Source organism: Lepidochelys kempii, chromosome 3 (genome assembly GCF_965140285.1).
Source record: "Lepidochelys kempii isolate rLepKem1 chromosome 3, rLepKem1.hap1, whole genome shotgun sequence".
NCBI lineage: Eukaryota > Metazoa > Chordata > Testudines > Cheloniidae > Lepidochelys > Lepidochelys kempii.
In genome coordinates, this window is record NC_136382.1 from 97,345,222 (window position 1) to 97,358,204 (window position 12,983).

The 12,983-nt window shown below is 41.6% G+C and overlaps 1 protein-coding gene across 11 annotated transcripts in view; it reads left to right on the plus strand.

The window, feature by feature from the left end:
* The window catches only part of NCOA7 (nuclear receptor coactivator 7), a 167,496-nt gene that overhangs the window by 141,383 nt on the left and 13,130 nt on the right, over positions 1 to 12,983 (plus strand). For 10 of the 11 annotated variants that reach the window (XM_073337224.2, XM_073337228.2, XM_073337223.2 and 7 more), the window contains one exon: positions 5,332 to 5,479. In XM_073337224.2, the coding sequence (XP_073193325.1) occupies positions 5,332 to 5,479 (148 nt within the window). Of the gene's footprint in view, positions 1 to 5,331; positions 5,480 to 10,664; positions 10,958 to 12,983 lie in introns of those variants that run through there. The other variant, XM_073337232.2, reaches the window with a different exon arrangement.

Here is a 12,983-nt window from a genome sequence, read left to right on the forward strand (position 1 = left end):
TACAGACCCAGACCCTTGGATCTTAAGAACAATGAACAATCCTCCCAACACTTGCACCCCCCCCCCCTTTTCTGGGAAATGTTGGATGAAAAGCGTCACTAATTTGCATAGATGACCACAGACCCAAACCCTTGGATCTGAGAACAATGAAAAAGCATTCAGTTTTCTTACAAGAAGACTTTTAATAAAAATAGAAGTAAATAGAAATAAAGAAATCCCCCCTGTAAAATCAGGATGGTAGATATCTTGCAGGGTAATTAGATTCAAAAGATAGAGAACCCCTCTAGGCAAAACCTTAAGTTACAAAAAAAATACACAGACAGAAATAGTTATTCTATTCAGCACAGTTCTTTTCTCAGCCATTTAAAGAAATCATAATCTAACACATACCTAGCTAGATTACTTACTAAAAGTTCTAAGACTCCATTCCTGGTCTATCTCCGGCAAAGACAGAATATAGACAGACACACAGACCCTTTGTTTCTCTCCCTCCTCCCAGCTTTTGAAAGTATCTTGTCTCCTCATTGGTCATTTTGGTCAGGTGCCAGCGAGGTTACCTTTAGCTTCTTAACCCTTTACAGGTGAGAGGAGCTTTCCCCTGGCCAGGAGGGATTTCAAAGGGGTTTACCCTTCCCTTTATATTTATGACACGCCCCCCATATCTCAGCTAGGGTGAAAATATGGCCACATCGTCAAGGTAGGTGACTGCATATTCTCCTAATCCTGCTAGGAGACCATCTACAAGTTTTTGGAAGGTGGCGGGTGCATTTCGCAGCCCGAAAGGGAGTACATTAAAATCATACAGCCTGAGATGTGTGGTGAAGGCTGACCTTTCCTTGGCAGATTCATCTAGCGGTACCTGCCAGTACCCCTTGGTTAAGTCCAAGGTAGAGATGAACTGGGCCCATCCCAGTTTCTCTAATAGTTCATCTGTGCGTGGCATTGGATAGTTGTCTGGGCGAGTTACAGCATTTAGCTTACGGTAGTCCACGCAAAAACGTATGTCCCCATCTGGTTTGGGAACTAGAACCACTGGAGATGCCCATGCACTTTCAGAGGGGCGGATTACACCCATCTGTAACATATCCTGGATCTCCCGTTCTATAGCAGTTTTAGCTTGAGGAGACACCCGGTAAGGTTGGACCCTAATTGGGTGAGCATTACCTGTGTCAATGGAGTGGTATGCCTGTTCAGTCAGTCCTGGGGTGGCTGAAAACGTTGGCGCGTAGCTAGTGCACAGCTCCTTGATCTGCTGTTGCTGCATACGCCCAAAGGTCATGGAGAGGTTCACCTCTTCCACACCACCACCACATTTCCCTTCGTAGTAGACACCTTCAGGCCATTCAGCGTTGTCTCCTCCCTGGGCTGTAAACTGACAAACCTTTAATTCTCTGGAATAAAAGGGCTTTAGAGAATTAATATGGTACACCTTAGGCTTTCGGTTGGAGGTGGGGAATGCTATGAGATAATTAACAGCTCCCAGGCGCTCCTGGACCGTGAATGGCCCTTCCCACGATGCTTCCATTTTATGGGCCTGGAGCGCCTTTAAGACCATGACCTGGTCCCCTACTTTGAAGGAACGCTCTCTGGCATGTTTATCATACCAGGCTTTTTGCTCTTTTTGAGCATCCTGTAAGTTTTCTTTAGCAAGGGCTAAAGAGGTTCGGAGGGTGTTTTGTAGGTTGGTTACAAAGTCCAGAATGTTAGTTCCTGGAGAAGGTGTAAATCTCTCCCATTGCTGCTTCACCAACTGCAATGGCCCCTTAACCTCACGGACATATACAAGTTCAAATGGTGAAAACCCTAAACTGGGGTGTGGTACAGCTCTGTAGGCAAAGAGCAACTGCTGCAACACTAGGTCCCAATCATTGGAGTGCTCATTTACGAATTTACGTATCATGGCCCCCAAAGTTCCATTAAACTTCTCCACCATGCCATTTGTTTGATGGTGGTAAGGAGTGGCAACCAAGTGATTTACCCCATGAGCTTCCCAAAGGTTTTCCATAGTTCCTGCCAGGAAATTAGTTCCTACATCTGTGAGGATGTCGGAGGGCCAACCTACCCTGGCAAAAATGTCTGCTAGTGCCTGGCACACACTTTTAGCTCTGGTGTTGCTTAGAGCTACTGCTTCCGGCCGTCGGGTGGCAAAATCCATGAAAGTCAGTATGTACTGCTTTCCTCTGGGTGTCTTTTTCGGAAAAGGACCCAGAATATCCACGGCTACTCTCTGAAATGGAACTTCAATGATGGGGAGTGGCTGGAGAGGGGCTTTGACCTGGTCTTGGGGTTTTCCCACTCTTTGGCACACCTCACAAGACTGGACATAGGTAGAAACATCCTTGCCCATTCCCTCCCAGTGGAATGACCCCCCCCAAACGGTCTTTGGTCCTGTTCACCCAGCATGGCCATTAGGGTAATCATGGGCTAAGCTCAAGAGCTTGGCCCGGTATTTAGTTGGAACTACCAACTGTCTCTGAGGATGCCAGTCTTCCTGGTGTCCCCCAGAAAGAGTTTCCTTGTATAAAAGTCCTCTTTCTACAACAAACCTGGATCGATTTGAAGAGAGGCAGTAGGTTGCTCTGTGCCACCGTCCAAGCTCTCTGGAGGCTTTCATCTGCTTCCTGTTCGGTCTGGAACTGTTCCCTTGATGCTGGAGACATCAGTTCCTCATTGGATTGTGGACCTATGCTTGGTCCCTCTGGAAGCGATGTAGGGGATGGGGCTGTTTCCGTTGACTGTGAACCGCTCTCCGCTGGTGCACTATGTTGGGATTCAGGCTCCGGCTGAGCCTCTTGTGTAGGGTTATGGGCTGCTGCCAGTTCAGGTTCGGTGGGGCCCTCTGGTGTTGAGGTTGCAAGTACTGGATTCAGTGCTGACACTGGGTCTGGTGTTGGTTGTTCGGCTGGTTCTGGTTCTGGGACTGGTTCCGTCTGGGTCTCTGGGACTGGATCCACTACTGCTGTTGCAGACATTGGCCTGGGGTCCGGGTCCATCACCTCTGACCGGGTCCTGATAGAAGTTTCCGGAACAGAGCTAGGCCTCACTGCTTGTTTAGCCTGGTTGCGGGTGACCGTTCCTACCCTCTTGGCCTGCTTCACATCATTGGCCAAGTCTTCCCCCAACAGCATGGGGATGGGATAATCATCATAGACTGCAAAAGTCCACGTTCCTTACCAGCCCTTGTACTGGACAGGCAACTTGGCTGTAGGCAAATCGAAAGAGTTGGACTTGAAGGGTTGAATCGTCACTTGGATCTCTGGGTTGATTAAATTGGGGTCCACTAAGGAAGCATGGATAGCTGACACTTGTGCTCCGGTGTCCCTCCACGCAGTGACCTTCTTCCCACCCACTCTCACAGTTTCCCTCCATCTCTGGGCTACTATTACAGACTATCCACAGGCTCTGAAAGATTACACTGGATTTGGCCTTGCATTTTGAATGTTTTTCTTTGCGAGCATAGTCACTTTTTTAAAAAAATTAAAATGAGAACTTAAATTCAGTAAAAACAGAAGGGCCTCCATTGGGACATGGATTTGTCCCAAAAACCCACCTCTCATTCTGCTTGGGGGCTTGGGGAGTTGCAGCAAAGCTGAGGGTCCAAAGTGAGCCAGTGGCCCAAGATGTAGCTGAGATCTGGGAGAGCATTTGTAGCCAACTATTGGTGTCCCTTTTTGTAGGTGTAATTTATTTTGTTAAACACTAAAAAGTGCCCCTGCAGCTCACTTGCAAAATTCTAGTTGGGGACTAATCTGTCTAGAATTTGGAGGTTGATAATTTAAGTGATTAAGGGCTAGATTCTGACCAGTGTAGTTCCATTGTCTTAAATGGAGTTACTCTGGATTTACACTGGAGTAGCCATCAGCAGAATTTGACTCTTAAGAAAATGTCTACAGTGCAATAAAACACCTGTGGCTGACGCTGGTCAGCTGACTCACGCTGGGGGATTATAAAATTGCAGTGTAGAAGTTCAGGCTGGAGCCCAGGCTCTGGGAGCCTCACCCCTTGCAGGGTCTCAGGGCTTGGGGGCTCTGAGACCCCATGAGGGAGAGGGTCCCAGAGCCCAGGCTCCAGCCTGAGCCCAAATGTCTACACTGCAGTTTTATAGCCCTGCAGCCTAAGCCCCATGAGCCTGAGTCAAGTGACCTAGCCCAATCACAGGTATTTTATTGCAGTATTCACATTTTAGGATGAAATTTAATGATGTTGCTTATTTGGTGTTTTATAAAAATGTTCAAGATCAGTCATGCATAGATCATAAGTCCTAAAATGATTTGAAATGTAGAAAGGATCTTCTAGGTAGGCCTGGGTGGATTAGATTTTTATTGGTAAATGTTGATAAATATTGATGAAAAAATATTTCCTTCAATGATAATTGAAATTTACAGCTAGGCAAAGTAAGACTGTATTGGAAAAAAAACAGTGATTTAGTCTATTTAATTAGGCTTGTTACAAATCGACTAGCAAGTGATTAGTAAAAACAAGTATTTATAGATTTAAGGATATTTTGGTATGTGATGTTAACTGTTAATATGCAAATTGTCTACAAAACGTTAAAAAATTTTAATCTCAATGTCTCTGTCATTCAATAATTGTCTGACAACTCTGCAACTGAAATTTCAGTTGATAAAAATCTAAAAAAATGCTTAAAAATAAACACCTGTCAAAATAATATATATGATATTGAAGTGCATGTACATCTGAATGTACTGATGAATCTCACACCCACCCGTTACACATTTTAAGTGGTTAGCAGGTAACGGTTTAAAGATCTGACACACTAAAATGGAAAGAAAATGAAAATCTGTATCAGAGTACGTTTCAGAACACAAGGAAGTAATCAAGTTTTAAGAAAACAAAAACCGGAGAAAAGGATGTTGAGTGTATGCACTGCAAATGGTGTGGCCCAGTTATTAAATGTAAATATTTATAGGACTAATAGTACCAAGTCTACAACAGTAAATTGTTTGTTCAAATGAAAATTTTAAATTGAGGATTAGAAATATAGTATTTTCTTAAACTCAGAGGTGGCATTGAGTTTTGAGTTCTGTTTTAGTTCTGCAGCAAACTACATTGAATTCGACTCATCAAAGCATTAATCTACTGAATAATTCTTTCCCTTGTCCTTCCATCCACACAAATATCCCCAATATTTGGTGGGGAAAAAAATTAATAATTTTTCTGGGTAATTTTTACTTATTTTTGTTGTTGTAGTAATAACCTCTGATAAATTTCTGGGGAAAATTTAATAAAATAGGGCCCTTAATTTTTGTATACCATATGACAATTCTGTGGAAAACTGAATACCGTGTCCTCTCTTGTTTTGCTTCACAGGGTAGATCATCTGTATACATTTTTTGTTCAGTGGTCACCAGAAGTATATGGAAAAGATGCCAAAGAGCAAGGTTTTGTAGTGGTGGAAAAGGAAGAGCTTGATATGATAGACAACTTCTTCAGTGAGCCATCAGCTAAAAGCTGGGAGGTGAGTGCCTTCTATTTTCAGAGAATCAAGAATGATACAGGGAATGTGCATCATCCACTGCGAATCTAAATACCCACCCTTTTAATTTTTCTAACAGTCTGGCACTTTTTTTTACTGATAGGACTCTTATTCCTTGTATTATGGTGTCCTCAGGCTTTGTGGCTGTCCAACATACCTACTCTGATCCCTACAGCTCCCCTTTCCCTTTATATCTCTAGTGATCCAAGGTAGTGATCAGGCAAGGAACTTTCTGATTCCAGCAGAGTCAATAGAAGTTATACAAATATTTACTGCAACTATCATACAAAGTTTTTTTTAAACCATATTTCGTAGCCTTTTTGAGGGAGAACATTTTTTCTGAAACTTTACAAATGTTACAATAGTATTAATGTTGCAAAAAAGGGCACTCGTAAGTCAGCTTCAGTGAAGTTTCAAGGTGGAGAATATCATTTAGCATACTACTTGCTTGAGCATCTGTTTTAAATCATTAATGAATACTTTTACAGCATTGCTGATGTATCTCTGATCTGTGGGTTGTACATACATGTGTGAAAGGCCAAACATTTCACAATGTTCGTATGAAAAAGAATAAGATAAATAAGGTATTAAAGTTTTACAGTTCTGGGAAAAAGCTTTGCGCTGAATAGATAACTGTGAAGTATAAGTGAACTTTATTTTGAGTGTTGCATTACTGGGACAGAGTTAAGGAGGTCTGGGTGCTGATCTTTGGAACATGTTTTTGTTCAACAGACTTTGTGGGTTTGATGCTAAGGGTAGAACTGTTTGTAACATTAGGTTCTGATTTCCACCATTGTGACTGTAAGAACCCCTCAGTGTCAATTGGCAAAGGGTTCACTGTACTGTAACAAGAACGCCTAACAAGCGTGACAAACTACATCATCTTGTACACCGCTTTCATCTATTTATCTATAAATGATGTCATGTAGGATCTTTAATGAAAGCCAGGATCACGCTGATCATTAATACCATTGTGAAATGTGTGTATGGATACCACCACTTCCACCTTAATTGAATTGGCCTTGTTAGCACTGACACCCCACTTGATAAGGGGCAACTCCCATCTTTTCATGTGCTGTGCTGGGTTTGTGTGTATGTGTGTGTGTATCTATACTACTTACTGTATTTTTCACTCCATGCATCTGATGAAGTGGGTTTTAGCCCACGAAAGGTTATGCCCAAATAAATTTATTAGTCTCTAAGGTGCCACAAGGACTCCTCATTGTTTGTTTTTGCAGATACTACATAAAAAGGTGTGTGGTTTTTTTTTTTTACAGATATAAGAAATTTTGTTCCTAAAAGAGTCTCTGAATCAAGGCAGGTTTCTTAACAAATGGGTTTCTGCCAGGCAAGGGATGTATATTTACCTGCCCGCCTCAGTTCATGTGTAAGTTAAGCATTGCAAGCCAACACAGTGCACATAAAGTCAGCATGAATATGTGAATTCAACATGAAGTCACACCAGGGAATAAATCTCGGCAGATCACCCTGACTCTAGGTACAAAAAATGGGATGTGAGCATATAAGGAGGAGGCAAAAGGACATCTCATTATCCTGCACCTTAGGAAATAATCAGGCAATGGGATTAACTAGAGAAATGGCCTTAAATAAATAGGATGAGATCCAATAAGGACAAATGCAAAGTACTACACTTAGAAAGGAATAATTAATTGCACACGTACAAAATGGGAAATGACAGCCTAGGAAGGAGTACTGCTGAAAAGGATCTGGAGGATTATAGTGGATCACAAACTAAATATGAGTCAACAATGTAAAATTGTTTCCCCCCCCCCAAAAAAAACAAAACAAAAACAAAAACATCATTCTGGGAGGTATTAGCAGGAGCGTTGTAAGCAAGACCCAAGAAGTAATTCTTCCGCTTTACTTAGCACAGATAAGGCCTCAGCTGCAGAGCTGTGTCCAGTTCTGGGCACCAAACTTCAGAAAAGATGTGGACAAATTGGAAAAAGTCCAGAGGGGGAGCAACAAAAATGATAAAAGGTCTAGAAAACATGACCTACAAGGAAGGATTTAAAAAAATGGGTTTGTTTAGTCTGGAGAAGAGAAGACTGAGAGGAGACATGATAACAGTCATCAAGTAAAAGATTGTTCTAAAGAGAAGGGTGATAAATTGTTCTCCTTAGCCACTGAAGACAAGACAAGCAGGAATGGTCTTAAATTGAAGCAAGAGAGATTTATATTTGATATTAAGAAAAACTTCCTAAATGTAAGGAGAAGTTAAGCACTGGAATAAATTACCTAGGGAGGCTGTGGAATCTCTGTCATTGGAGGTTTTTAAGAACCGCTTCCCCCCACCCATGAACGCTTGTTGGGTTTGGCGAGAAGGATAATACTTAGTCCTGCCTTAATGCTGGGGTCTGGAGTAGGTCCTTTCCAGTCCTACATTTCTATGATTACATTCATGAAAAGAGGATCCCAACCTGTCCTGATTGGGAGCACTATAAAAGACATTTAGGTGAGAAGAGACTGCTTTTAGACAAATAACTTCAGCAGGTTAACCAAGTTCAGTCTCTAGAAAGCATGTATGGATTTTGTTTTACATATAACCTTTATGTTTCCATTATCCTCATTCACTGTCTCCTAAATCTTAGCTTTTGATGATGAACTTAGGATTGTTTTAATTATAAATATATCTCAGGGCTGTGGTGTTACATAGAAGCTGATCCTGAATTGAATCAAATAAGCTGGAGTGTACACTGGGATAGCAAACCTCATGTTTCTGTGACTAGCTGGTGTCAGGGCTGAATATCACAGGGGTGATCAGCTCAGGGACTGAAGTGCCCCTATGGGTAAAGTGTAAAGCAAAGTGAAGGCTGGCATAGCCCTGAGGAGATTGTTTGGGTAGCTAACGACTGGGTGTCAGTTGCCTGACAGCACCAGCCTAAGCATTAGCAAGTCTCTTTCTCTCACTGGGGGTGTGGGGTGGGTAACAAGGTGACTCTCGGTAACTGTTCATGCTTTGGGGATTTTATTTTACACACTTATTTGGTGTATCTTCTCTTGAATTATGCGTAGTAACTTGTAAATTAACATAATGTTTTGTTTGGAATTTGTTGTATTTTTGTTAATTTCTTCTTTCATCTCATGTCAGGCTTCTGCCTCAAGAACATTTCTGTATATTATCTAGTGAAAACTTGAATGTTGGTGAAAGCTTTGTCGAGAATGAAAAGATTTCCCCCTCCCCCCCCCCTTCGCCCCCCGAGGAGATTGCTCACCAGCTCTATGCTTCTGCTTCTCAGACCACCTCATTCCCAGGACCCACAGATGGCCTTGATTTCCCAACCATTCCTCACTGTCTGATTCCCGACTCCAGCTGGTTCTCATTACCAGGTTGCAGACTCATTCCCATTCTCCAGCCAGCCCCTTTCCTTGACTTGCTCCTTGCCCTATCCCCAGTGGCTGCTTCTCCACTGCTAGGTGTGCAGAGGATACTCCTGGGGGAATTCTGCATCACTGTGCATGTGCAGAATTCATGGCCCCACAGATTTCTTCGCTTCCCTGCAGAAAAATGATTTCTGATGGGGAAGCAAAGGGAAGCCCACAAGAGCAGTCATGTGCCCCTCCCTGGCAGCGCAGGCAGGTTGGTTCAGGCGCCCGGGGCAGCTGGTAGAGACGTAAATCACCACTAGGACGGTAAAGGGGGGTGGGGGGTGGGCAGTCGTGTGTGAGAGGGAGACACACACTCTGTCCCTCCTGCTTGCTATTGTGGCATGCTTGGCATGGAGAGGCAGGGCTTTGAGGTGTTTCTGAGGAGGTAGGCATGGGGCAAAGCGGAATGTAGCAGCCTTCCTGCTTAGTGAATTGTTCCCATTGTCTTTGTGAATTCCCCCAGGAATACAAAACGGATGTAAAAGTTTTAAGGCTCCTTTACATTGCCAGAGTGGTGTAAAGAACAGTATGGCCTTATAAATGCTTATGGTGCTTAGTGATTAGAACTGGCCTAAATTTTTGGACTGAAAAAAAAATCCTATCAAAATGGGCTCCATGAACTGTTTGGTACTTACCTTTCTGGAGATGGTCAGTAGCCAGTATAAATTGTGAGTTTGATACCCCAGCCCTTACGTGCTCTTCAGTTGCCTACAATGTGACAGTGAACGTATGGGGGTGTGTGTGTGTGTGTCTTATAATGTCAAACCTAGCTACATTACTATTAGACGAAGGGAGTTTGGGGATTTCGTCTAATGCTCCCCACTCCCATTCTCCATCCACTGTATTGTAGTTTAAATAAATTACCAAACTAATTGAAACTGGCATGATTATATTGCATTATTTTGACAAAATGTGTGGAATTTTGCAGCATTTTAAAATATTGTGTACAGAATTTTTAATTTTATAGTGCAGAATTTTTAATATTTTGGTGCAGAATTCCCCCAGGAGTAAGAGGAGGAGTCCTGCTTGACTGGAGCTTAGGAGACCTGTGGATTTTCAAAGTAGCCTGAATATCAGAGCCTGGAGCCTCTTCTCCTTGGAGCCTATAGAATACACCCTACCCCCTGTTCAGTGTTCCTCCTTCATTATCCAAGTCTCCCATCCCCAGCTTCTATTAGTTCCAGAACACAGCTGAGTGTAGCACTTAGAACTGCTAGCCTTCCAACACCAATTTTTAATTTTAAAAAATTGATCTAGTATTTAAGAATTTAAATAATAAAATTTCAAACATCTCTAGAAAAATTCTACAACTCTCCTATTTTAAGCATTCCCATCTGCAAACAAATGAGTTGCTATGCTCAAAAGTTAGAGAAAGGGATGGAAAGTAGGGCTTATATTGAAAAACTGTCCCCCATTTGTAATTGTTAACTTCCACTTGACAGTCTGTAGCTTAAATGCTGTATAAAGAAACAGAGGAGGCTGTCCAGTCCCAGCTGCGCTCCAGCCGTAGGAATTATGATACCTACGGACAGGTTTCACGCTGAATGACCAAAAGGGGCCATGACCAGGACACCCTGCAGTGCAGGGTCAAAGTGAAGGAGCTGCGGAACGCCTGCCACAAAGCATGGGAGGCAAACCACTGCTCCTATCATGCTGAACTCATTGTTCTATTTTAAATATGTTCTGGTGGTAATAAGGAAATAGCTGGAAATTGTTCCAAAGGTACAAAAACCCACCAACCAACTCTGTACAGCTTTTACATATGAAGGTGGATCTGCCTGGAAATGGCTTTGAGGAAGGCCCTAATTTGGTCATAATCCTTTGTGAAACTTATACTTTCTGTTGGGGAAACAGAAAGTAAGACTGTACCAGGGAAGTGTATAAGCAATATTATCACAGCGTGGCAGAAGCAGTAGCTGCCTTGTCTAGCGTGTAGGAAACAGCTTTGGCAGTACAGCAGAGAAGTTTGATATAGTGAAAATAAATTCCATAACAATGAGAGTGCGACAGATACCTTTGGATATTCAGATTGTTTACTGTGTCAGACCTAACCAGGAGCCTTTTGTGCAGGTATGTTGGACTGCATACAATGCTGTGGTGCTGTGTTCTATCTCTGTACCAATAAACTAAAATGCATTTTAACTGGATATTTCTGCATGCTGGGGCTTGCTTCTTTGTTCCTAAAAATGGCAGTACTTTTTGCAGTTCAGATCTCTGTGGGGTTTTTAATGTTTATGCTACCTGAACTGACCTGTAAATGGTTGGTAATGCATATCTCTTCATTGCTGTTTTGGCCTGACTACAGCATTGAGATATTTAATTCATTTGGTGTGATGCAAGTAGGTGAACTTTTGGAGAGTTTGTCTTCATTGAATGCCTTTTTGTTTTAACTTCTTAAGAACTGGAATTCTGTCCCTTTTCGGGTGGTAGGATGGGGTTGACTTTTATTCCTTATTGATAGAAATTGATGATGGACTTGTTAAGAAGAAACATATCTGCAGCTGCTTGTCTTTGCAAATTCAGTTATACATCAGTACAAACATATTTGCTGGTAGACTTGGTTTGAGTTCTTTCTTTTTGAAACCTGGAGGCATTATGAAAGCTTTGTAATCAACCCTCCCCCTCCACTATTTTCTCAGTGTGCGGGAGAGGAGTCACTTATAAAATATTCAAAATTAAAAATGTAAAAAAGTCCAGGTTCCAGGGAGACCACAGTTAATGAGAGAAGAAAGGAAAAAACAGAAAATTCATATCTCTTAAATCAGTTGCTCTCAACCTTTCCAGACTACTGTATCCCTTTCAGGAGTCTGATTGGTCTTCCACACCCCCAAGTTTCACCTCACTTAAAAACTACTTGCTTACAAAATCAGACATAAAAATACAAAAGTGTCCCAGCACATAACTGATGAATTGCTTCCATTCTCATTTTGAGCATATAATTATAAATCAATTGGAATTAGGGCTGTTGATTAATCGCAGTTAACTCATGCGATTAACTCAAAAAAATTAACGGCAATAAAAGAAAAGAAAATTTATCACGATTAGTCACACTGTTAAAAAAGAGAATAGCAATTGAAATTTATTTAATATTTTGGATGTTTTTCTACATTTTCAAATATTGATTTCTATTACAACACAGAATACAAAGTGTACAGTGCCCACTTTATGTTACACCAGACCCTCGCAAGAACTCAGGATTTGGGATCCATGCGCGGGACTGCATTAATGCGGGGACCGTGTTAAAATGAATTGCAATTAAAGTAATTAAATTTGGGATCCATGGCCACGACCATATCTATGCAAATTCGTGCTATATAGATGCGCGTTCTAGCAAGGGTCCAGTTTATTTTATTATAAATATTTGTACTGTAAAAATGGCAAACAAAAGAAATAGGGGTTTTTTTTTCAATTCACCTCATACAAGTACTGTAGTGCAATCTCTTTATCGTGAAAGTGTAACTTAAAAATGTAGATATTTGGTTTTTTGTTTTTTGTTACATAACTACACTCTTAAAAACAAAACAATGTAAAACTTTAGAGCCTGCAAGTCTTACTTCTTGTTCAGCCAATTGCTAAGACAAACAAGTTTGTTTACATTTACCGGAGATGCTGCTTACTACGTCTTATTTATAATGTCACCTTAAAGTGAGAACAGGCATTCACATGGCACTTTTGTAGCCGGTGTTACAAGGTATTTACCTGTCAGATATGCTAAATATTCATATGCCCCTTTATGCTTCGTCACCATTCCAGAGGACATGTTTCCATGCTGATGATGATCGTTTAAAAAAAAAAAAAAAGCGTTGATTAAATTTGTGACTGAACTTCTTGGGGGAGAATTGTACGTCTCCTGTTCTGTTTTACCTGCATTCTGCCATATATTTCATGTTATAGCAGTCTCGGATGATGACCCAGCATTCGTTTTAAGAACACTTTCACAGCAGATTTGATAATACACAAAGAAGGTACCAATGTGAGATTTCTAAGGATAGCCACAGCATTCGATCCAAGGTTTAAGAATCTGAAGTGCCTTTCAAAATCTGAGAGGGATGAGGTGTGGAGCATGCTGCTGGGAGTCTTAAAAGAGCAACACTCT